At 34.8% G+C, this 23,255-nt stretch overlaps 3 protein-coding genes and 1 pseudogene across 3 annotated transcripts in view; all 4 read left to right on the forward strand.

Annotated features, from left to right (window-relative positions):
• Window positions 1-3,856, forward strand: part of LOC121253267 (7-methyl-GTP pyrophosphatase-like) — a 48,123-nt gene extending 44,267 nt beyond the window's left edge. The window contains exon 10 of the transcript XR_005938388.1: window positions 3,733-3,856. The gene's annotated coding sequence lies outside the window, so the exon portion shown is untranslated. The remainder of the gene's footprint in view (window positions 1-3,732) is intronic.
• On the forward strand, window positions 246-3,607 carry LOC121253344 (annotated as a pseudogene).
• A 9,736-nt stretch (window positions 3,857-13,592) lies between the features above and the next one.
• Window positions 13,593-19,484, forward strand: LOC121239401 (LRR receptor-like serine/threonine-protein kinase EFR). Its single transcript, XM_041136657.1, has 3 exons — window positions 13,593-13,643; window positions 15,513-15,593; window positions 18,237-19,484. Exons 1-3 carry the CDS (start codon window positions 13,593-13,595, stop codon window positions 19,482-19,484), a joined length of 1,380 nt encoding a protein of 459 aa, XP_040992591.1.
• LOC121253257 (probable LRR receptor-like serine/threonine-protein kinase At3g47570) lies at window positions 19,293-23,007 on the forward strand. The gene is made up of 2 exons (XM_041153257.1): window positions 19,293-21,123; window positions 22,659-23,007. Exons 1-2 carry the CDS (start codon window positions 20,028-20,030, stop codon window positions 22,997-22,999), a joined length of 1,437 nt encoding a protein of 478 aa, XP_041009191.1. The 5' UTR covers window positions 19,293-20,027; the 3' UTR covers window positions 23,000-23,007.
• The last annotated feature ends 248 nt before the right edge of the window (window positions 23,008-23,255 follow it).

Here is a 23,255-nt window from a genome sequence, read left to right on the forward strand (position 1 = left end):
TTTAATAATTAAATATGTTTAAAAATTACTTTAAAAAAAAAAAAAAAAAAACCTCATTTACATATTTGGAATGCACATTTTTTGTGCACCCTAGAATTATCCTTTTATTTGAGCCCAGTATAGCCATGGAGTTCCATTTACCGACGTTAGCTGGGGTATATTGTCAAGATCGCCCCGACACAGGCAAGGCCCAATTCGAGGCCCAAGTCCAATATTTATATAGAAACATTCTTTCTAGCAGCGTTTAATTGACAACTGTACAAACTACTAGGACAAAAGAAAAAGGAAAGCTCCTTTCCTCTCTCTACGGCCAAGTCTTGGAGTACTCGAAAGCCTCATCTACAAGAGGAGCGTGAAAGAAAGAAGATATAAGAAGATGTCTACCAACAGTTCCGCATTTACAGTACATTTCTTGCACCGTACAACATTTTCCCAACCTCTGTCTGTGTCTTCCCTACATGACAATAGGAAAAGAAAGAGAGAAAAAGAGTGCGCAAAATACCGTTGCTATTGCGCCGCAAAAGTATCGTACAATATTGTCTATTCGTTTGAACTTATGTAGCTTCTATAAAGATATGACAAACTCTTTTGTTGGGATTTTTATACTTCTTTTCGCTAACGTTTTCCTGATTTCAAAATGGTCGGGTTAGCAAGAGATTAAAGGCTGTTACTTTTTTTTTCTTCTTTTGTTGGGGGGGTTATAAATGTTATTTTTCACTTGGTTTTATGACAGATAATTTTGGGTTCATCGTCGATGGCTCGCCGACAAATTTTAACGGAGATGGGATATGAGTTCACTATAATGGTATGGTCATATTAGTGAAAAAAAGCTTTCTTTATCTGGGATGGAGCCTGTTAGAATATTTAATGAACTGAATAAATTTATTCTTCCATATCGTGTAAACTTGAGCAATGAGCATGGTACAAAGCAGTTCCCTATGTTTTGATCCTGTCTCTTAATTTATTCTTCCTTCCATTCAGTTAAGTAATCGATAAATTGAGTTGATTTAACAGAGCTTCACAGGATTAACCGGGCTTGTGAATTAGAGTGCAGACATAGATGAGAAAGTTGTTAGGAGGGAAAAGCCAGCAGATTTGGTAATGGCTCTAGCTGAAGCGAAGGTATATTTAATTGTTAGCTCTCTCTAGCTGTTGAACCTCTAGGAATTGGAGCTCAATGTTAATTGTATGCATCTGTGTGCAGTTACCCTGTGGTTGTATAATTTGAACTCCTTTCCCTGTAATTTCGTTTACATATATTAAAGTTTTCAGCCCCCATTAATTATCATGGGAACGTCATTTGTTCCCCATCTTTCTGTGATTTTGGGTACATTATTTCTGTTATATACTTGTATGATGATTTTCTTCTTAGGCAGATGCCATTGTATCCAGGCTCAAAAGTACCGCTCAATTTGAGGTGGAGGCTCATTCAACACTGTTGATAACTGCAGATACAGTATGCCTTGATTCCCCTTTAGTTACTACCATTTTGATAATTTAACTGATTTTAGCATAAATTAGATCCTTCTACTTTCTCTCAGGTAATACCTGAACAACTGGTTTTCTTATTTTTCTGTGCCTTGATTGCCCATAAGTGACAGCTCTAGTAATTGATGGATCTATCTCCTTTTAAGAGCCGAATGGGGACCAGGTCTTTTGATACCTACACACTTGAGTTGCAATGCAGTTGAACTTGCACTGAGCAGCTTTATAAATTACTTGATACCACACCTATTATATGAGATGGCTCTGTAAGATGAGTATGGGAAGATGATATGTTTCGAGCCTATTCTCCCTGTCTTGTTCATGCAGTTTGTCTAAATTGCCAAATTTTGTTGGTTTTTCCTCAATAATCTTCTTGATAAGTTTTAATCATAAATCCTACTTCTAACTCCCCATTGTTTTTCAAAAACAATTAAAACTTTAAGGGGTTATAATCACCTTATAAAGTTTATCTGGTGGACAATCTTCTCTAAGTCCATCAAGTAAAGGCGTCCAAGTTACAAGAATGTATAAGAATCCAGGCAATGGATTTTTCCTCGATCCCATGCAAGATTGACACTTCCTTTGAACATATTTTTTCATATCTAATCTACACACAACCTGCTGGGTTTTGGGCTGGCATATTCATCTCGTTCCTCACAACATATACATCCTTTGCCTTCTATGATTATGAAGATGCCCCTTACTATTTATAGAGCCTCTTTGGCTTCTGTATTTTTGGCATGTAGAGATCATTCAAGGTTATTTCTTACTGCTCCGTCTAATTGATTTTGAGGTGGTGGTGTATGAAGGGATAATCAGAGAAAAACCATCCAGTAAGGAAAAAGCGCGGGAGTTTATCAAAGGTTTGCTTAATGCTCTTCACTCTCACCATTTCTCATTCAAAAGTTGAGCTGGATTTGATGGTCACATCCCTGTGGGTTGCAGGATATTCTGGCGGTCAAGCAGAGGTGGTAGGATCTGTTCTTGTAACCAATCTTAAGACGGGAAAAAGAAAGGTGGATGGGGCAGAGCTGAGGTAATGGTTTCTGGCACTTTTATTTGGATGTGCTCTTCCTGATGAGTGAATATTACATGATTTTAAGCCCACCTAAACTCAGGACATGTTAAACATGTATTTATCTACGTATTAAAAGGGTATTGCTGCTGTTTTACATCATATCTCCTTTTCTTTACTCAGTTTCTGTCGGATTCACCTGGGTTTTTGTTATTGTTAAAAATTCCGTTAATGTTTTGCATATGGAGATCTAAATTTTAGCATGTCTATTCACTTCCCTTTAGAAGTAACGATGTAAATTAGCTTTGGAAAATTAATATTTTTCTGCATGGTGATATAGGTTTATTTTTATAACATACCAGATGATGTCATTGATAGCCTGGTAAAATTCTTAAGATCCATATTCTCTTTGCTATTTGATATTTTTTGCCAGGAATCTTTCTTTTCAAAAACTGTTTATTAACTTCTTCCTTGACTTCTTTGTTGACGAACGAGCTGCCCTCAGATCAACGAGGGATTTGCACTCAATGTTGCGGGAGGTTTGATGCTGGAGCATCCAATGACATTGCCTTTTGTGGAAGCAGTGGTCAGCAGAGCTCTCTCTCTCACATACACACTTGCCCACACTTTGGAGGAGCTAGTTTTAGGCACCACACTTTTGTGGATGGCACCTAGACTATTCAAGTCTTTCTGACACTCAAGCCACTCCAAAGAACTCGCCTGACTAGTGATCCACATCCCCAGTCAAAACCTTCTTCCTTATGCTCCATCAATGAGTTCTAAAATTCTGCTTTATATTTCTGGTGGTCTAACAAACGGAGTTTCTGCCACGCTCTCTCTATCAGGCATTGGCATGTTAACTCTTAACCAATGTTGTTGATTTGGACCATATTATGGTTTTGTTTGGTCTATCAAGGGGGCTGAACTGATGCATTAAATAATTTTTTCTTTTCACTTGCTAGGAGTTGTTGCCTTCCTCCAATTCCTGTGACATAAGCTCTGGTCTCGATATTTGGCAGGTGGGGACAACTGATACCGTTATGGGACTTCCTAAAGCTCTCACAGAAAAATGCATACTCGAAGCCCTATAGTTGTAGTGGCCTTAGAATCTGTAATGTTTTCAACCCGCATTTCAAACCCTGTTCTGATACAAAACTGCAGGTTGTAATGTTGTCAACCAGCATTTCAAAGTGCCATAGATTCTTTGTTTTTTTTTTTCAAATCAGTCGAACTTTCAACTTGAACCCACAGTATGTCTTCTGTTTCGTGTTCACTAGGCTCTGGGCTAAGCCAAACTTCAGAAAATGTATGACTATCTAATCTTACTGATCAAGAAAAATATGTATGACTATATCATCCATGGGGTCATGAAACACGTGGCACTACACCCATAGTAGGAGCCAGGGATCGAGGGGCAGTTCACTTTGGTTTCCATAATGATCTCAATTTTAAGGTAAAGTTTCCATACGTTTTACATTGAGTCATATTTATTTATTTTTGTAAGATCTAATTAGAAAATGATAAAAAGAAAAACATTTAACAAGACTTTTCAACCTAACGAAATTTGTGCATCAAGAAAAGAGAATAATTAACGTTTTTGTAAGTGGATTTCTAAAACTAAATATGCTCTTTATCGAGGTATGTTCAAAAGAAATATGGATAAATTTAGTTCTGCATTTTAGAAGAAAGGATTATTTTTGTAGGATACAAAATCAAAACCCAAATAATAGGTTTAAACATTGACATTGACGGACTAACCTAATAATTAAGAATAATGCTATGATGCCTTTTAATTTGTACTACTCATTTTGCCTATTTGATATGGCACTACATAGCTTATTAAAAAAAGTTTTAAAATATATATTCAATATAAGATGGCGAAACACAAAAAGGTGAAGACGAAAATCCTAAATTTCCTCTACTATTTTATGTTTGTATTTTTAATTTTTTTATTAATCCATATGACAGTGCATTAATTCTACAAGAAATAAGGTTTTTTGCGGCCAAAATTATTTCCGGCAACTAGTATTTTGTCGTAATAAGTCAATAATTACTGTTGCAAGGCTTCATTTCCAGCGTGGTTGAATCTCTGCAAAAACTGCACTTTTCACGACATAAATTCAGCGCTGCAAATACAATTGTCACAAAATGTCAATACAATTGACACAGAAAAGACATTTTGCAACAATTTTTATTTGTGGTGATTCTAATTTTGCCGCAAAGCTCAAGTTTTAACATTTATGTTCCTTTATTTCTGACGAACAAAAAGTTTAGGCTAAAACCACTTTTTGCGGCCAAGTAAATTGCTAAAGGCGTTGGTTCTTCGAGATTTATATTAGTATATTTTTACTTAAAAGTGGGGATAAATAAACATATGGATCGAGTGAGTTTTGCAGTATTTATTATTGTTAGTCATGTGAGTCTCTCAAGGAACATTAAATAATCAATAGACATGGTGAACCAATTTTATATATGTATTGATGATCTTGTTCTTTTACTCTAATCATGTTGTGAAAGTCACCAAAAATTCATTCAGATTCTAGCTGCCTCGCCCGTAGAACAATGTTAACGACATTCACTACAACAAATTTTAGTTTTAGTGACGAAATTATTTATAGAAGAACCAAATTTTGTCCCTAAAAGTAATTATTGGAGACGTCTCAAAAAATGGATGACTTTATAAAAAGGTTCAAACGGCTAATATCCGTTAGAACTAGATCTTCTGTGACGAATTAGGTCGTCTCAAAAAGTCAAACTCGTTCGATGGCAAAATATCCGTTCGAACATAGAATTAATGTTTGTTCGAATGGTTTATAATTTGTTCGAACGGTTTATAATTTGTTCGAATAGTAATCTTGGCGGGAAAGTAATTTATTTTGCCGGAGAAAGTTCAAATCCGTTCGAACCTCAATTGGTTTGTTCGAACGGAAAAGATTTGGTAGGAAAATTTGCCGGGAAGGTTGCAAGATTGTTCGAACTACACATATTGCGTTCGAACACAACATTTATGCATTCGAATGGATCATTTGGTGGGAAATTAAATTAAAATTGGCGGGAATTTTATTAAACCTTGTTCAAACAGAACATAAAATATTTACGAATTCATAAATTAATTTTATGTAAATAATGTAAAAATATTTTAGTAATTTATTTTATGTTAAATAAGATTTTTAGTTAAATAAATATTACTAATAGTGTCATTTTATATTATCGTGAATGTTAAGTAAAGTGAAAAAAAAATTAACAATAAACAAGCTAGCAAACACTAAAAATAAAAATCATACATTAATTGCATCCCAAAAATATAATGTATGGCGGGAATATAATATATGACTATTTGAATATTTAAATTAATGATACAAAATACAAATAGTCATGATTGTCCATATAAAAAAGCTCATTTAATGCAAATAAAAGATATACACTACTGGGCCAAATCGTGTAGCACTGCCTCGGCTCCAGCAAGGCATGTCTCAATATCAGTCACTCAAGACATGAGCTTCAACTCAGTCTCTGCGAGGGTGACCCGGACTGCATCAATGATCTATAATGTCTGTGCGCGCATCTCTACACACACGATATCTACAATCTCCTCACGAGTAACACTACGTGATGCACCCTATGTAGATGCATTGCCAAACACGCCATGTGCACCTCCCTGAGTGTCGACCGCCTCTGTAGTGGGTGCACAAATACAAAATCTGGAGTGTCCGGTGCTACTAGACAAGGTCGTCGAGTTGTTCGGTCCAATCGGCTCCCGAACACTATCAAACGCATCTATCCTGACTCCTTTCGCTAAAGGAAATCGTGTGAGTAAGACTCCAAACGACAATATATCTGTCATAAAATCTTTTTCATAAGTAAAAGTATTATATATATCAAAAGGAGTAACAAGTATATTGAATAAAATAAAACTCTACCTATCGTAGTATAGGTGGCCTCTGAATTTATCCTAGCGAATATATATCTCACTAGGTCGATAGGCACCCTACGAGCGACCCGTAACATAAATCGTGCCCGGTCCATACTCACCTTAGTCTTGTGCAGTCGCGAATCTATGTTGTTGGCTATTATAATGTTTGTGATCTTGAAAAATTTAGATAAGTCCACCTGTTTGATGCTCTAGCTCCCATCATAGGAAGGAGCATATGGACCCACAACCAACTGACAAATCTCATGATCAGCGAGGCCATTGATCTCATCAGACATCACAGTATCTCATCAAGATAGTTATGCCATTTGAATAGTTTTCATAAATATTTTATCCGTTCGAACATCTTACGAATATCGTTCCAACAGAAAAAAAAAATTAAGTTAGTTATTATTATATTTGTTATATAATATAGTATATATACTTATACTACTTATATATATACTTATACTACTTATATAATACTTATACTTAATTATTATATACCTATATTTATACTAATACTTAAATACTACTTATATATACTTATATACTACAATATATTATACTTATATACACAACTATATAATTATATACTACTATATATATAATATACTTGTATATTTATAACTATCATATAATATAGTATATACTTATGCTAATACTATATACTATACTTATATATAATATACTTATATATTTAATATACTTATATAATATACTCTTATATAATATACTTATAATACACTACAATATCCTTATCTTCTACTATATATTTAGACTTATATATACCTATACTTTTATATATATAGTTATAAAATTAGATATATAATATAATTAGACATATATATACTGTACGTTCGAACAGCCTATTATTACTGTTCGGATGGTTTAATTACGTGCGAATGAAAATTTATAGCGTTTGGACTTATAAAATATGTTGGCGCCATTGATAAGTTGTGGTGGGATCAATTTGCGACATATTACACTTTCAATGATCAGTTCGAACGTATATAATTGACGTTCGAACGGGTGTGAGCTGAATTGATCCAAGTGAGAAATGTTTCTTGCTTCTCTGTTTTTAAGTTCGAACGGTTAGTAAATTCCGTTCGAACGAGAAAATAAGAAAGAACACATCCAGAAGTATAAACGTGCTGGATATTTGGAAAATTTTGTTTTTAAAATACAGAGAGCGTGAGAGAGATTGTGAGCATGAGAAAGGGAGAGACCATGCTAACATCAACTATTTCTTTCTCTTCAATTTGCCAAGTTTTTTTACTTTGATATTCTATTTCCATGGAATTTTTTTATTAAAAAACTCAAATTTATGTTCTCTTCAATTTAATTAGTTCTTTTCCTTTCTGTTTTTGAACAAAAAATTAAGGTTAGAATGATATATTTGTATTTGGATGTGAGAAACATGTAAATATATTTATATTTGGATGTGAGAATATATTTGTTTTTTTGAACAAATATGAAAATATATTTGTATTTTAACAATGTTTGTGAAATATGCATCTAATGAGATTGTATTTATCCCATGAATGTATTCTCTGAGATTGTGTTTTATCTCTATTTCGTATTTGGAATCTGGGTTGCAACCGTTCGAACACAATGATTTCCCGCGAAGGCGTTATCCTATTCAAACAAAATTTGAAGTGTTCGAACGGTTATACTCCTATTTTTATTTTTTTTTAAAACAAGAGCATGAAGTCACATGTCCAATAGTGACCCCCTCCCAATTTATTAACAATGCTCTCACTTATGGCGGAAGAATATTGTTGTAACAAAAATGGCCCCTGGGAAAACCCATCAAGACCACAACCAAGAAAACAATCTATGACAATCTTATGTAATGAACGGTTGTACTCCTATATTGTAATACTTAAACTCAAATTTAATACTTAAAAGATAATTTATTAAAAACTATAAGGTATAATTAAAAAATAAGTAAATTTAAATTAGAATTAAAACTTGAAAAACAACAAACATAAGATTTATTAATACTTAAATTAGAATTAATACTAAAAAGATAATTAGGTTAAAAGCTATAAGGTATAATTAAAAAATAAGTAAATTTAAATTATAGTTAATACTTAAAAAATAAGAAACATAAGATTTATTAATACTTAAATTAGAATTAATACTTAAAAGATAATTAGGTTAAAAACTATATGGTATAATTAAAAAATAAGTAGAGATAAATTATAATTAATACTTAAAAAAGAAGAAACATATGAATGATCTCCCACTTAAATTAAAGATATAACTTATTGTGACTAGCATACTTGGAGATTGTAGAGAAATGCTACCGAAATTTTTACTAACATTAGGGTTTAAACTGAGTATATATGCGATATTGATGATAGTCTCTTGAATGGGATAGGACCAACTATCTTATCAAAATAGAAGCAGTAAATATGAAAAGACTCTTGTAATTGTTTATCCCATGAATTAGGTTTTTTTTATAGACAGCCGACGAGTAATGAAAATACAATGGAAAAGAGTTGGATGTTGTTAGGAGATAGACTTTGGTAAGACTATAAGGAATATGCACAATGGGTGAAAGTTTTTATAGAGTTTGCTCGCATGAGTGTTGACAGTCGAGGATTTATAAGATATCCGTGCAAGAATTACAAAAATTTTAGTTCTTATAATTTGGTAGTAGTGAAGAAGCATTTATTTGTAAATGGAATCGATCATCAATACTCACCTTGGGTCTTACATGGCGAACAGTTTCCTAAATGAGTTAGATTTAGCAGCCAGTCCAATCAAATAGAGGAAGATAACGACATTGACATGGACGACATAAATATGGATGCTTCTGATGATAGTGATGATAATGGAGAAGATAATACTGAGATGTTAGGCGATCTGGGTGCAGGAATATTTGGGACGAGAGATGGAGAAGGAACATCTACACAATCATTTGAGGGCCATGGAAACTTTGGAAGACTGTGGGAGGATGCAAAACAAGAGTTGTACAAGGGGTGCACCATTCATAGTAAGTTGTCTTTCACGGTGGGGCTGCTTCATATTAAGTTTATTTGTCGTATTTTTGCAAAGGTCATCGACGTGTTGCTAGAATTATTTAAAGAGGCTCTCCCCCAGGATAATGTAGTACTGCATAATTTTTATGAAGTGAGGGCTAGGATTTGATTATAATATCATCTGTGCTTATAGAAATGATTTTATTCTCTTCTGGCAGTAATATGCAGAATTTGATTCATGTCTAGTGTGTCATGAGTCAAGATGGACATCCGATAAGCATAATATATCCCAAAAAGTGTTAAGACATTTTCCGTTGATTCTTCGACTTCAAAGATTGTTTACGTCCAAATTGACTACGAAAGATATGTCTTGGCATCACATAGAAATAGTCCAAAATGAAAACTTCTTCTCGTATCTTGCTGATTCCTTACAATGGAAGAAGTTTGACATCGAGTATCCATGGTTTGTCGAAGAACTTCACAATGTACGTCTTGGTTTAGCAACATATGGTTTTAATCTATTTGGCAACATGAGCACTTCTTAGCCTGTCATATTAATGCCCTATAACTTGCTACATTGAAAGTGTATGAAGGATCCGTATTTTATGATGACTCTACTGATACCAGGGCCAAGGTCACCAGGGAACGAATTATATATATATCTACAACCACTGATTGCAGAGTTGAAAGAGTTGTGGGATCAAGGTGTCAGTACATATGATGTAGCATCGTCGCGAGAGTTCAAGATGCATGCTGCAGTGATAGGGACAATAAATGATTTTCCAAAATATGGAAACTTGTCTTGTTGGAGCACAAAAGGTAAAATGCTTGTCCTGTTTGTAATAAAGATACACAGTTTCAGTGGTTGACAAATGGTAGGAAATTATATTTCATGAGACACGTCGATATTTACCACATGATTATAGATGACGTTCAAATAAAACGATATTTGATAGAAGGGTTGAGCACAGGTCATCACCGCCAGAATTGTCTGGGAATGATATTATTATGCAGTTGGGGATGTTTCAAAAAATAGATTTGGTAAAGATGCAAGAGTTTGAAAGAGAAAACAACAAGCATCGGAGTTTGTACCCTCCTTCATTCTTTGATGTAATGGTTCATTTGGTTGTGTAGCTACCTCGTGAGACATTAGTTGTTAGGCCGGTTCAGTATAGATGGATGTATCCTATTGAACTATTTTTAGGAAAACTTAAGCGATCTATGGGGAATAAAGCTCGTCCAGAAGATCCAATTGCAGAGTCATACATTGATAATTAGTGACATACATTTTGTTCAATGTATTTCCGTGAAGTTGATACTAGATTTACGAGACCGGATCGAAATTATAAAGGTGACCAAATGGGAGTCTCATCGACATTTATCGTATTTTCCCAAACCGTACGTCCCATAGGCGCACAAGGGGACTATGACCTATGTGGACAAACGTTTGAAAGAGTTCGACGATATGTCTTGAATAATTGTGTAGAGATTGACCACTACTTGAGGTTAATGATGATCCTCTAAATCAATACTATCTTCAAATTCATGTATAATAATATAGTATAACTTGATAAAACTTAATAATTCACATGAACATGCGTAGCAAATATATACAACTACTTCGCACGAATGGTGTAAATGACGTAGAAAAGACGCACGAAGAGGAATTCGCCTCATGGTTTGAACATACGATATTACTGTAAAGCCCCATCTTATAATACAAACTTCATACCACTAAACTCCACTTTTTTTCTATATAACATTGATATAACTATAATAATATTTATTGATGTAGGTTGTATCGAAATATGGTGAAAATTAAAAAGAAATCTCACCAGAACTTATGCTCTAGCACGTGGTCCATCCAGGTGGGCCATCTAATACTTAGGATATTTGGTACGTGGATATAGATTTCATACAACTGACAGAGAACGATATAGGAAAACTCAAAATTGTGGAGTCGTAGTCGAAGGAAGCCATAGGGATGATAACATTGACTTCTACGGAATTGTATAAGATATCATAGTGTTAAAGTACGTGGGGGATATATAGTCTGGTTGTTTAAATGTAATTGGTGGGATGTTTCAAATCCTAGGTTGAGAGTGCGTAACGATGAATATTTTATGAGTGTCAATACATCTCGCACATAGTATGAGGATGATCATTTCATTCTCACTTGTCAAGGGAATCAAGTTTTTTGTTTAGATGATCCGGAGTACGGGAACCCATGGCTGGTAATGGAGAAGTTTGCACCAAGAAATGTATATAATTACATTCCAGAGGCAGACGAACCACATGAAGAAGTTGATAGTCCAGCAAATGAAGAAGCCTATCAAGAAAATGAATCAGACATTAATCTATTTGTTGATCTAAACCAATATGACATGTCTCATTGCATAGAGAAGATGTTCAACCCAAAGTAATTGAGGGTGAAATGTTGGAAGAACATGAATCAACTAAAGTGTCTAGTGAGGATGAGGGCGATTGATCCAGCAAAACTGATAGTGAATAAATTTCAAATAGATATTTGTATAAGTATCATTGTGACGCCCCGACTCCCACATACGAAAACGCGGGACTCGTGATGTCGGGATGATGACAACACGAGTCATGCATCCCAACAATAAGTGCTAAGTGCGTGTACATGTAAAAAGTGTACAACAAAAACGTAGTGGATAAAATAAATAAGTCAACTAAGTACCAGAATTTTAAATACGAGACTACCAAAAGAAAAGTATTATCGAAAATTATACAGTTATCCGTGAGAATAAAGTAAAAAAGTCAAATACGTAGACAAAAGGGAAACAAATCCCATAAAAAACATAATAATACCAAATACATAATTCAAAACGGGAAACAATTCCCAAACATGAGCGAGTGATCCCAAATCACTCCTCCGGCAGAGCCAAATCCTCATGCTCAACATCAGCATCTGCATCAAAATCTGCGATACCATAAAACGATACTGCAGGGTAAGGAATACCACATGAGATGTGAATCTCAGTAAGTAATCACCCAAACAAACCAAGTGGTAAAAATACAATAATGCATCCAACAAACATGTGTGCACATGACGAAACATGAATGTGATCCAAAACCCCCATTTTCTCCAAAAATGATTATTTTCCAATGCACATAAAAAATCTTATTTGACCCAAAACACACTATGAATAATATCTACCATTTTCCTAGAAAATGGCCCAAACATAAACCAATCATTTTCCCAGAAAATGGTAGTCGTAACCATTAAATCATAAACCGCCATTTTCTAGAAAAATGGCCCAACATAATCATTTATCGGACACTGTAGGTGGGAATCATAGGCGGGACTCTACCACCATCCCTGCATACCACCATCCCTACATACTACCATCCCTACTGCATGCACCGTAGGCAGGAATCACAGGCGGGACTTCTACCATACCTACAGCTCACGCTGTAGGCGGGAATTGTAGGCAGGACTACCACCATCCCTACTTACCACCATCCTTACCGCATGCACCGTAGGCCGAAATCATAGTCATGACTCTACCACCATCCCTATAATTCCTTTCCACACAAGGGGTACCTATAAGAGCACTATAGGTGGGAATCACAGGCGGGACTCTACCACCATCCCTGCTTACCACCATCCCTACAGTCCCTTTTTCCTCTCTCTCTCAAATCATTCAATCCATTCATTTCAAACATACACAAAATCATCTCTCACATGAAAATCGAGTTTTCATTCACAACACATGAGCATGCATGACATGATGCAATAAATGCTATGATGCCAAACACAACATAAATGCACGCAAGCATAATTCAATTAAATAAACAACTCGTCCTCACATCCAATCAACCCCAATACTCCTCGGACTCAGTGTTAGGCACAACCAACCAAATTGCAAAAAATTTGTTAATGTAAAAATATATTTAAATCTCCATAAACTCTTTGGAAAATTACTTACAGTGCTAAATATAATTTTTGAAGAATCAAGGAGGTGCAAGAGATGGTGGCACAACAACGTAATAGTGCAAAATGGACAAGGGTCGTGGGTCTCAAAAACTCAACTTTTGAACGGGGACAAACGAAGACTTGGGATGGCTAGGGAAGGGCTTATAGGTGTTGGTGAGGCTAGTGGTGGTGGTCGTTGGCCGTGGGTGGCGATGTGGGCGGCGGTTGGAGGCTAAAATACCCAAATCGAAAATGGGGATGGAGGGGCTTCAAGGGTGGTGGATCAGGGCTAAGGAAGGGAAGGTTAGGTAGCTGGGAGGCCACCGGTGCTGTGGTGAAAAGATGGTACCAAACGATGGAGGCACGGCAGCTCGGGAGCAAAATGAAGCTGTGGCTTGAAGCCGTGCGTGAGGGAGATTGGCGGCGTGGGAGGGGCTGAAAATAGAGGGGGTGGTCGCCGGCTGGTGGGGAGGAGAATGGGAGGAGCGGTAACGGCAACGGGCAGCACACGGCGGCGGGCTGGGGGAAAAACGCACAGAGAGGGAAATAGGGGGAGGGGGTCGCGCGAGAGGCATGGGAGGAAGAAAGAAAAATGAAGAAAAAGAAAGAAGAAGAAAAAGAGAAAAGGAACAGAGGAGAAAAAGAAAAAGGGAAAAAGAAAAAGTAAGGAAAAGAAATGAGGTCTAGTCATTACAACTTGGGTCACAAAATCGATCCAATGAAAATAATTTCAAAACGGCGAGTTAAATAAAATAATTTAAACGTAGTGACTAAATAAAAATAAAATAATTAAATCCAACAATAAACTAATTTAAAATAAAGATCAATTTAAATAATGAACAATAATTATAACAAGAAAACACAATGAATTAACAGTTAAAAATGTTAAAATAATACAACGTAAATCATCTAAAATTTAAAACACGAAAGCCCATAATCTTAAGAGATGCAATAATTACTTAGTCAAAGTACACATAAATACGGGGTATCACAATCATTCTTATAAATATCCGTAACGTTTGTTTGAATAATAATTTATTACAATTTCAAACAGATATGCCTCACAAACGCAAAGCAACACGTGCGCCATCCCCATCCATTATCGACTTCCCATGCGGTTCACCTGTCATCAATAGTGGGCCAACATCACCTGACCGAGAATAAGGTATTTTATTAAATTAAATACCTTATTTAATGCTCGATGTAAATAATATATTTCTATAAAATAAAATTAATTTAATTAAAATATGTGCTTTAATTACTGTAAATATAGATGCTGTAAGCCAGTGCCGAGATCAAGGCACTAAAGTTGATATTCCTAATTATTACACCAATGGCTCTAGAGATTCAACAGCGTGGCTTGCTTCATATGTTGGTACACTTACTTGCACGTATGCACCGATGGCTACATCCTTCTGGGCTAAAATTCCCCAAGACGTGAAAGACCACATAAAAAATCGTTGCTTGGTAATAAGCTACATCCCAAGAAACTAAGTATAACATGTTAATTTAAAGTTACTGTGTATTTATACTAATAGTTTATAATTTTTGAAAGGATGAGTTTGAACTTAATTTTAGCCGACGAGAGAATCAACAAACGGTTAAGGAACTGATGTCGAATGCATTCTAGAGGTACAAAGGTCGATGCCATGCACACTATCAGAAGTTCAGTACTACAACAGAGGCGTGCCAAAATCCATTCCATGCAATGCCACCAAACGAATGAGAGAAGATTTGTGATATGTTTGAAGATCCTGCTTATCAGGTAATTTCGTTGCTATCTTTTTGTAATGGTAAATGATAAATGTATTAAACATATAGACATAATATTTTTTTAGCAACTGAGTACTGTGAACAAAGCAAATAGATCAAATTTAACAATATACCATCATGCGGGTTTTCGATCTTTTCATCGCTTGTCTAACAAAATCGTAAGTTATTCTAATACATTTTTCTGATTTAAGTTCTATTATAGATTTTCCTTTTGCAGAAAAAAGAAAATCTTGATGACTGTGATCTGACCCAATTGTATGCTAAAGCACATATAAATCGTGATGGGATTTAAACTAGTCCCGAAGTAGAGGCAAATTATGTAAGTTTAAATTTCTTTAATTGCATTGTCTAATAATATTTTTGTTACTTATACTCACTTTAATGTTTTTATTTTTGTAGGACAATATGATTTCTCTTAAGGAAATTGATGCGGATCCATCTGATGAATCATCTGTCGACGATGCTCAGATCTTTTCTCAAGTTCTTGGATCACGTTATGGATATTTGAGGGGCTTAGGACGTTGCGTGAAGCCATCATCAACATCATCATCATCTTCTCTAGCCAGATCGAATGACGACAAGACTAAGGAATTGGAGGAAGCAACACTTTAGATATAACGATTGAAGTCCAAGGAAAAAGAGTTGCTGACCCGATTAGATCAAGCAGTGGATCTTGAGGCGAGATTAGAAGAGAGGCTGCAGTTGAATAACCAAAAAATGTTTGAACAGTTCTAGTCAATCATGATGTCCCAAAACTCTATGCCACCACCACAATTTTAAAATTTATTTTTTCTTTATTGTCTTTCTATTATGATGTTCCAAAACATTTGAACAATTGTAATGTTTGAATTAAAATTTGTGTAATATTAGTATGAGATTTTTAATTAAATTCTGTTCTGTATGAATAATATCATTCGAATTGTAAATAACCTGTTTGAACGGTTAATTATCATTTATAAATCCATTCGAATAAGAACAGACACATTCGAACAAAAATTAACGCATTCGAACGACAACTGAGAAATACAGTTCGTACGTCCGTTCGAACAATAAAATATTTGTTTGAACAACATTTATATGCAAAACCTCGTTCGAACTGAAAAAATTTAAAAAATAAACAGTCGGTTCAAACGGACATAAGAATTTAAAAAACCAACTTTGTGATTCACAACCCACACACAGAGTAGAAAGGAGAACAAACACCATACCCACTATGCACCGTGCCGAATATCTTCAACCAGCAAAATCCAAAAGCATCAACCGGAAAACAAGAAACAACTGGGAAAAAATGAATTTAGTCTAGCAAAGAAATATTCGAAAAGATACAAACCTACAACTGGGAAAAAATAAGAATAAAAGAAAAAATTCGAAGAAAAGAGAACAAAATCAACAACAAAGAAAATGAATCTAGAAGTGACACTCAGATTCACAGCCCACGCATTGAAAAAAAAACAGAGAGAACCGAAAAAGAGAGATAACCTTGGAACGGGGCAGTGAAACGAAGGCCTGGAAGCTCAAAGTAGGAGAACGGTTATGGCGACAACAATGGTGACGGAGAACGGCGACGGAGACTAGGGTTTACGCAATGGGGAGAAGACTTTTCGCCTTTCGTCTTTCAATTTCGATGGGATTCAAAAGAGAGTGATGAATTAGTGATGAAGAGGGGGCTTTCGATTTCGATGGGTTCGACGGGTTGATAGTTTAAAACCTGTTATTAAACTTTGACCCAATGAACCTGTTTTTATTCCCGTGGACCAAGTCGGTTTTGACGGACAGATCGGGCCCAAGGCCTTTTCTGCACAGCCCTACTACTGATGATCATACTTTAGTTGATAAAGAACTTTGGCGCATTAATTTAGATATTTTTGAATACTCAAAAGCTTGTTGGAAGAAGTGCATGGATCAAACAAGCTGATTAGAAATCAAGACTAAGAAAGTTGACCATATATATATATATATATATAAGAAAATTACAGATTTTCGGGTCCACCAAATTATATTGCTCCATGACTTCCAGTCTATTACAATGTATTATTTCCACACATATTCAAGTGCAAAGACTAAGAAAGTTGACCATATATGCTATACTAGGAAAGTAGATAGACGCAAGCCGTGATTCACGGATGCTGGTCTGGAGGATGTCGAGGCTTGATTTCAAGCAGCTTCCTATTGTACTGTATCTCGATTCTTTACAGCTTGCTCCTTTGACTCTGTGTCAATATTCTTTAATTTACAGCGTTGATCAGACTTTTAAATATACAACAGAATCTGATCTGGATCCATCTCAAATCACATGCACTTCAAGCCTCATGCATCAGTCATGATCTAATCCAAGTTCTAATCCCTTAATTTGCTTTTTCGAGTGACTTAGCGTCTAACCAATTGCCGCACATAACACGATAATATTAAAATGGAGTCAATCACTAAAAATCTCATTTATAGTCTTTGGCGCCGTAGTCGTGGGGTCATTTGTGATAAGAGTCCAAAAATTTCATTAGTCTTTGCCGTGTAGCCCGTAGGTCATTTGAATGACTTTTAGCAAAATTTTAGGATCTTGTGATAAGGATACGAGTAATAATATATGTATAACCTTTTTTGATAAATTTTTTATATAATTATATTCTAAAATGAAGATATTTATATAAATACTCTTAATTTAAAATATAATTATATAAAAAATTATCAATTAAAAAGAATTGTATGTCTATCATTTCTCCAATATTGAGCTAGCCCCGTGTGGATAGATATATCCACAATGATCATTTATTAATATTTTTTTAAAATATGGACATTTATATAACTTAAGTGATGTTATTTTTGTTATTTTTGCTCATTCTCGAAGTTTATTAATTTATTTTTTATTTCAAGTCCACAAAAATGAAAAAGAAATATGGATAAATTTAACAACAAATGACTGGTAATAGCCGGACCCATATTGACTTCCATGAGCCTTAATGGTGACTTCACTTCCTTTATATTAGTAGCTTAACACCGGCCTGTTATCATCTTCACTACTTCATTTCATGCTTCTTCATAAACATTCTCCTAATTCTCTCTCCTGCACTCATGGTGCTCATAGGAAATCTGTTCCCTCTATTGCAATTGGGTTTTCTGTTTGTGCAGTACTCGTGCATGTTTCAATTGATCCAATCTTTTAACAATTTTACAGACCAATCTGCTCTCATTTCCTTCAAATCTCGTATCAGTTCTAGTCCAAATGAAACCCGCTTGGCTAATAACTGGTCAACCGCTCCAAACTCGATCTGCAATTGGATTGGGGTTTCTTGCAGTCGACGTAGGCAAAGAGTCACCACTTTGGACCTTTCCTTCATGGGTCTCCAAGGCAATATTTCTCCTCATATTGGTAACCTCTCCTTCCTAGTCTCACTTAATCTTTCTTTCAACAACTTCTTTGGTTTTATTCCGCATGAGATTAGTCGTTTACATCGCTTGAGAAAGCTCTTGTTAGCATCCAACCAATTGGAAGGAAGCATCCCTCCTACTATCCATAATTGTCAAAAGCTTCGTGTGGTAAGTTTTGATACGAACCGTCTTATTGGTGCAATTCCATTGTCCCTCGGCAATTTGTCAATGTTGGAGTTCTTGAATTTGGAGCACAATAGTCTCACTGGTCCACTTCCTTTAGTAATCTTTAACATATCTTCTCTAAATGTTTTTGCTGTTACATCTAATCACATCTTGGGAGCTCTTCCTAATGATCTTTGTAGCCATTGTCCCAATCTTAAAGGACTTTATTTCTCGTATAACAAATTTGGCGGTCAGCTCCATTCGAAATTTAATAATTGTGGGGAGCTTGCAGTTTTATCTTTGGCATATAATACATTTGAGGGGAGTATTTCGAAAGCTCTAATTGGAAATTTACAAAACCTTGAAGTCCTCTATCTTGGAGGTAACAGTTTCACTGGTATCATACCTTCTACCATATGTAATTTTTCAAGGTTGCAAGAATTCATGATTGAGAAAAACCACATCCAAGGAAGCATTCCGACTGATTTGTGGCATCTTCCAAAATTAACTACTTTGGTTTTGGGAGGGAATAACTTCAAAGGTTCAGTACCTCAAAAAGTCTTCAACCTTTCTTCTTTACAACTTATTGACTTCCAGGATAATTTCCTCTCTGGATATCTTCCATCACTAGATTCAAGGCAATATTCTTGCCCTAATCTTGAAGAAATTACACTTGGTGGAAACAAACTCAGTGGTCATATCCCATCCTATCTTTCGAATTGTTCCAAGCTCATCACAGTAGACTTTACTGAAAACTTATTCTCCGGACCAATTCCTAAAAGTCTTGGAAACTTAAAGTACCTCCAACGTCTTTATTTGGGTGCAAATCAGCTAATAGGCTAGGAGGCTACAGATCAAGAGCCCAATTTCATTTCATCATTATCCAATTGTAGATCTTTGATGAATTTAGACGTAGGCTATAATCCATTGGATATAATAATTCCAAATTCCATTCAAAACTTTTCGGCTTCCTTTCAAATCTTTTTTGCAGGCAATTGCCAAATAAGAGGTCATATTCCGATGGGAATGGGTTTTTTGAAAGGCTTGATCTTTCTTGATTTGGGAGATAACAATTTGACTGGGAATATCCCTTTCACAATCGGTGGTTTAGAAAGATTACAAAGATTGTATCTTTACAATAACATGATTGAAGGACTGATTCTAGAAGAGATATGCCAATTAAGGAATTTGGGAGAGTTGGATTTCTCAAACAACAGAATCTCTGGAGTCATCCCAAATTGCATTTCAAACCTCAGTCGTCTACAAATTCTATTCTTAAGTTCCAATAGACTCAAATCGTGAATACCATTAAATATATGGGGCCTCGAAAGTCTATTATTCTTAAATCTGTCATCGAATTCCCTTGGTGGACATTTGTCTTCGAACATGACAAAATTGGACACTCTTGAAAGTCTGGATTTGTCAAGAAATGAAATCACTGGAGAAATCCCAAGTATCATTGGAGCATTTGAAAGCCTCAATTATCTTGACTTTTCAAACAACTCCCTTCAAGGAGGCATTCCGCAATCTTTTGGGAACTTAAAAGGGTTAGATCTCTTAGATATTTCTTACAACAATCTTTCTGGTGTAATTCCTAAATCTCTTGAGGCACTTCCATATATCAGATACTTGAATTTATCTTTCAACAAGCTAGTAGGAGAGATTCCATCCGGTGGTCCTTTTGTGAACCTCACAGCGGAATCATTTTCAGGAAATAGTGCACTTTGTGGGAATCCAATTTTTGGAGTTCCACCTTGTCCAACAATGCCTACCTACCAACAATCAAAGATGAAAAATATTTTGATCAAATATATTCTTCCTGTGATTGCATCAATTATAACCGTGGTAATGTTGGTTTATTTACTAAGAAGACTTCGAAAAAGTAACATGGAGATACCGACATCACTTAATGCATTTCCTGCATTGGAACATAGAATGATATCATACCAAGAGCTTTGCCAAGGGACAAACAACTTTTGTGAAAGCAACTTGCTTGGAGTTGGAGGTTTTGGCTCTGTGTACAAAGGAATACTTTCCGACAGGACAATTGTTGCAGTAAAAGTTCTAAGTTTGCAATTGTCGGGTGCTTTCAAAAGTTTTGATGCAGAATGCAAGGTGTTACGTACAATTCGACATAGAAATCTTGTTAAGGTCATAACTACATGCACTAATCCCGAGTTTAGAGCGTTGGTGCTGGAATACATGTCGAACGGCAACCTTGAAAAGTGGGTATACTCTCATAACTACTGCTTGGATCTTCTACAGAGAATAAATATTTTGGTTGATGTTGCGTCAGCCTTAGAATATCTCCACCACGGTCAATCGGAATCTATATTGCATTGTGATTTGAAGCCTACAAATATCCTTTTGGATGAGGGCATGGTTGCACATGTGGGTGATTTTGGCATTGCAAAGATTTTAGTCGAAAACAAAGACTCAACACACACCAAAACTCTTGGTACCATTGGCTACATCGCACCAGGTATGTACGTATATGAATTTACCCTACTTTTTTAATTATCAAAAGGATAAATAACAGGATGCTGATCTTACAAATTTTTTGTAACAACTTGCTTGGCAATTTTCCTCATCTTAGCTAGTTTTATAGTCGATAAAACATTTGCAAACTGATCAAACACCAATTAATTATAATTCTTGTGATTTACCCAGTACTCGAACTCTATCTACAAATTAATATGGGTATAGAATTTTGTAATTCTTCTATTGATTCTCTCACGAACGACCTCATTTGATCTATTAGAACTTCAATAACACTATTAATAAACTCACTTGCACACTAATGAACTCACTAACTCTTGAAGGACAAGATGATGAAAAGATTAAGAAGGTGAAGCTAGGGACGAAGTTAGGATTATAAGTTTGGAGGACCCGAGTATTTTTAGGTTAGAATAAATAATTCAATTGAAAACTTTTAGGAATACCATTAAAAAGGTAACACAATAAAAAAATTATGTGAGTAGAAATATAAGAAAGAAAAATATATAAATTTTGAAATTTCATGCTTCCAATAATTTTGGAAATTTAACATTTAAGCTTTTTATATGTTGCAATTAAACAAAAGAGACTAAACATTGGTAACAAGTTATATATGAATTAAAATAAAAGATAATTATATGCAAAGGATAAACTAAGTTTTGGGTTTTCTAAATAATATATAACAATAAACTAGATTAAAAGGAAAAACAAAAAAATATATTTCATTAAATATATTTCATTCAACTAACTATAAATTTTAAAAGAAAAATAATATAATATTAAATTATAATTTTCTTCAAATTAAATACTATAGAAAAAAATTAGTAGAGACCAAAAGCTAATTTAATGATACAAAAATGGCTCACTTAAGAAATTATGGACAATATACACCACTTAGTTTTTTACAAGAGATTGGTCACGATATTATAAACTTATATGAGCAAAATTATCATATGTCGAAAAAACGGCTTAGCTTTTATGCTTAACATGTCACAAATTGTTCTCTCATGCATAAAAAAATATGCATATATGAAAATAATGCTTGAGACGACCTTCAAAAAATTGTGGTGGGATTCATAAGGGCAGGTTTGGTTACACAAAATCAGGCTATCTCATCTCATATAATCATTATAATTTTTTCAAACTCTCACACAAAATATAATAAACAATTCAAGTACTTTTTCAAATTTCAAAACAAAAATAATATTAAAAAATAATATTATAATAATATTTTATTCAACTTTCGACAAAACATCACATCTCATCTCCTCTCAACTGCATAACCAAACTCACAATAACTTGAAATTGCAGTTCTGGTTTGGTTTGCCTTCTGTAAGATATATATGTACTTATTTATACGCATGAGTATATATGCACTGATCAAGAGCTTGCTTATAGTTCGGATATATACTCTTTGTTTTTGGATGGCACATCTGAATTATTACTTAATTACGCCATTTTATTAAGATTCAAGTTGCTAACTTATAAAATGCCTTGTTGACAATTTGTGAGTATTTTTAGAATATGGATTTGAAGGGAAGGTATCCATCAAAACCGATGTCTACAGCTTTGGCATAACATTGTTGGAGATGATCACGAGGAAGAAACCCACCGATGACATGTTCGCTGGAGACTTTACTTTGAGGCAGTTGGTAAATGCATCCATTCCTGATAGAATGATGGAAGTTGTGGATGAAGGTTTACTAAGAATAGAAGATGGAAGAGACACCATTGCCTTGCAAAGTATTCTTTCATCAATCTTGGACTTAGGCTTGAGGTGTTCTGAAGAATTACCAGATACAAGAATGGATACCAAAACAGTGTTGGTCAAGCTTAATAAAATCAAGTCAACTTTTTTTTAGAACGAGAATAGGGCTACTAGACATACTTGACCTTAATTTGTTTCACATTTTTATGTTTTTTTAAAATCGTGAAGTACTTATGAGTGGTATGTAACATGTTTGTGTCTTTAAATTATGCTTCTATTACTCTTAAATTACCAACATCCATTTGCTTGTGAAACTTCTTTAACCAAGAGAACTGTCCTCGGATGGGTTGAAACTTGAAAGTGGTAATTTTTACGCTACTAGCTTCTACTTCTTGTTTAATTTCAAAATT

The sequence above is a fragment of the Juglans microcarpa x Juglans regia genome, chromosome 1D (assembly GCF_004785595.1).
Source record: "Juglans microcarpa x Juglans regia isolate MS1-56 chromosome 1D, Jm3101_v1.0, whole genome shotgun sequence".
NCBI classification, from domain to species: Eukaryota; Viridiplantae; Streptophyta; class Magnoliopsida; order Fagales; family Juglandaceae; genus Juglans; species Juglans microcarpa x Juglans regia.

Bases quoted from the DNA above. Each gene is read 5' to 3' on its own strand.
- LOC121239401 (XM_041136657.1), top strand. From the start codon at position 13,593: ATGGGGATGGAGGGGCTTCAAGGGTGGTGGATCAGGGCTAAGGAAGGG. The intron at 13,644-15,512 runs GTTAGGTAGCTG...TTATTTTTGTAG, and splicing joins TCAGGGCTAAGGAAGGGAAG to GACAATATGATTTCTCTTAA. The intron at 15,594-18,236 runs GTTCTTGGATCA...CTGTTTGTGCAG, and splicing joins ATGCTCAGATCTTTTCTCAA to TACTCGTGCATGTTTCAATT.
- LOC121253257 (XM_041153257.1), top strand. From the start codon at position 20,028: ATGACAAAATTGGACACTCTTGAAAGTCTGGATTTGTCAAGAAATGAA. The intron at 21,124-22,658 runs GTATGTACGTAT...GAGTATTTTTAG, and splicing joins CATTGGCTACATCGCACCAG to AATATGGATTTGAAGGGAAG.